The 2,196-nt window shown below is 34.2% G+C and overlaps 1 protein-coding gene across 1 annotated transcript in view; it reads right to left on the reverse strand.

The window, feature by feature from the left end:
• Positions 1-248: 248 nt before the first annotated feature.
• LOC124027426 (receptor-type tyrosine-protein phosphatase mu) overlaps positions 249-2,196 on the reverse strand; it is a gene marked incomplete at its 3' end in the record, with an annotated part of 45,113 nt that continues 43,165 nt past the window's right edge. Inside the window, exon 6 of the mRNA XM_046339855.1 lies at positions 249-398. Within this exon, the coding sequence (XP_046195811.1) occupies positions 249-398 (150 nt within the window). The remainder of the gene's footprint in view (positions 399-2,196) is intronic.

The raw sequence follows: 2,196 nt of genomic DNA on the forward strand, positions 1-2,196 counted from the left end.
TACAAAGGACAGCTCAAATAAGCAAAGAGAATAAATAAATTAGCAAAAATGTATTACAACCTGTTTTCACTTTTGTCATTATGGGATATTGTGTGTAGATTGATGAGAATTATTATTATATTTAAATCAATGTTAGAATAAGGCTGTGAAGTAAGAAAATGTGGAAAAATGCACTGCAAATGTGTCTGTGTAGGACACTCGACTTGCTGGCCTAAATGAGGAAGGATCACAATGGAACACATTCTCACCCGGAACTCCTCTTTGATCTGGGAGGAGTTGGTCTGGGGGTCCAATCGGTTCATTTCATAGTAGACCGAGCGCAGCTGATTGGCTGGAATGGTGGTGTCACCACAAAGACACGCCTCCAAGATGGCATCGTGGATGAAGACATATTGCTCCTGGAAAAAGCAGAAAGATGGACACAATGGGACAATATCAAACAACAGACAATCAGCACACAGAAAGAGATGGAAATTACCAGAAAGTTAGAATGGAAAATAAAACATGTACTTTAATAGGGTCTAAATAATAGGGCCAATATAATAGGGTCTATATAATAGGGTCTATATAATAGGGTCTATATAATAGGGCCAATATAATAGGGTCTATATAATAGTGTCTATATATTAGGGCCTTGATAATAGGGTCTATATAATAGGGCCTATATAATAGGGTCAATATAATAGGGGGAGAAGGGTGAGAAAAAGCTTTTCAGACAAGATAAGAATGTTTGGGTTTTGTTCCATTGGTAGGAGAAAAGTATATCTTCTAGACAGGTTGTAATGTCTGGTTTATGAGGGGAGTAGAAAGCATCTCCGGACCTAAACAAAAAACAACGGGGCTATCGTGGGAAACTGATGATGTCATTTTGAGTTTATAACCTGTGGAAATCTGTGTATGTAGTTAGTACTCTCTGGAATTAAACGCTCTTTACCTGGCTTTTAAGACTGGTCTCGATCTACTTCATGCATAATTAATGAACTTACAATTCATTAATGAATTAGAAATGAGTGCGAATTGGTTTTGGCAATTAAAGCATAAAGGAATTTAGAATTCCTCTATCAAGCCCTTATAATAGGGCCTTGATAATAGGGTCTATATAATAGGGCCTATATAATAGGGTCTATATAATAGGGTCTATATAATAGGGTCTATATAATAGGGTCTATATAATAGTGTCTATATAATAGGGTCTATATAATAGGGTCTATATAATAGGGCCAATATAATAGGGTCTATATAATAGGGTCTATATAATAGGGTCTATATAATAGGGTCTATATAATAGGGTCTATATAATAGGGTCTATATATTAGGGCCTTGATAATAGGGTCTATATAATAGGGTCTATATAATAGGGCCTATATAATAGGGTCTATATAATAGGGTCTATATAATAGGGTCTATATAATAGGGTCTATATAATAGTGTCTATATAATAGTGTCTATATAATAGGGTCTATATAATAGGGTCTATATAATAGGGCCAATATAATAGGGTCTATATAATAGGGTCTATATAATAGGGTCTATATAATAGGGTCTATATAATAGGGTCTATATAATAGGGTCTATATATTAGGGCCTTGATAATAGGGTCTATATAATAGGGTCTATATAATAGGGTCTATATAATAGGGTCTATATAATAGGGTCTATATAATAGGGTCTATATAATAGTGTCTATATAATAGGGTCTATATAATAGGGTCTATATAATAGGGCCAATATAATAGGGTCTATATAATAGGTCTATATAATAGGGTCTATATAATAGGGTCTATATAATAGGGTCTATATAATAGGGTCTATATAATAGGGTCTATATAATAGGGTCTATATAATAGGGCCAATATAATAGGGTCTATATAATAGGGTCTATATAATAGGGTCTATATAATAGGGTCTATATAATAGGGTCTATATAATAGGGTCTATATAATAGGGTCTATATATTAGGGCCTTGATAATAGGGTCTATATAATAGGGCCTATATAATAGGGTCAATATAATAGGGGGAGAAGGGTGAGAAAAAGCTTTTCAGACAAGATAAGAATGTTTGGGTTTTGTTCCATTGGTAGGAGAAAAGTATATCTTCTAGACAGGTTGTAATGTCTGGTTTATGAGGGGAGTAGAAAGCATCTCCGGACCTAAACAAAAAACAACGGGGCTATCGTCTGATGATGTCATTTTGAG

This window comes from Oncorhynchus gorbuscha, unplaced genomic scaffold (genome assembly GCF_021184085.1).
Source record: "Oncorhynchus gorbuscha isolate QuinsamMale2020 ecotype Even-year unplaced genomic scaffold, OgorEven_v1.0 Un_scaffold_3209, whole genome shotgun sequence".
Lineage (NCBI taxonomy): Eukaryota > Metazoa > Chordata > Actinopteri > Salmoniformes > Salmonidae > Oncorhynchus > Oncorhynchus gorbuscha.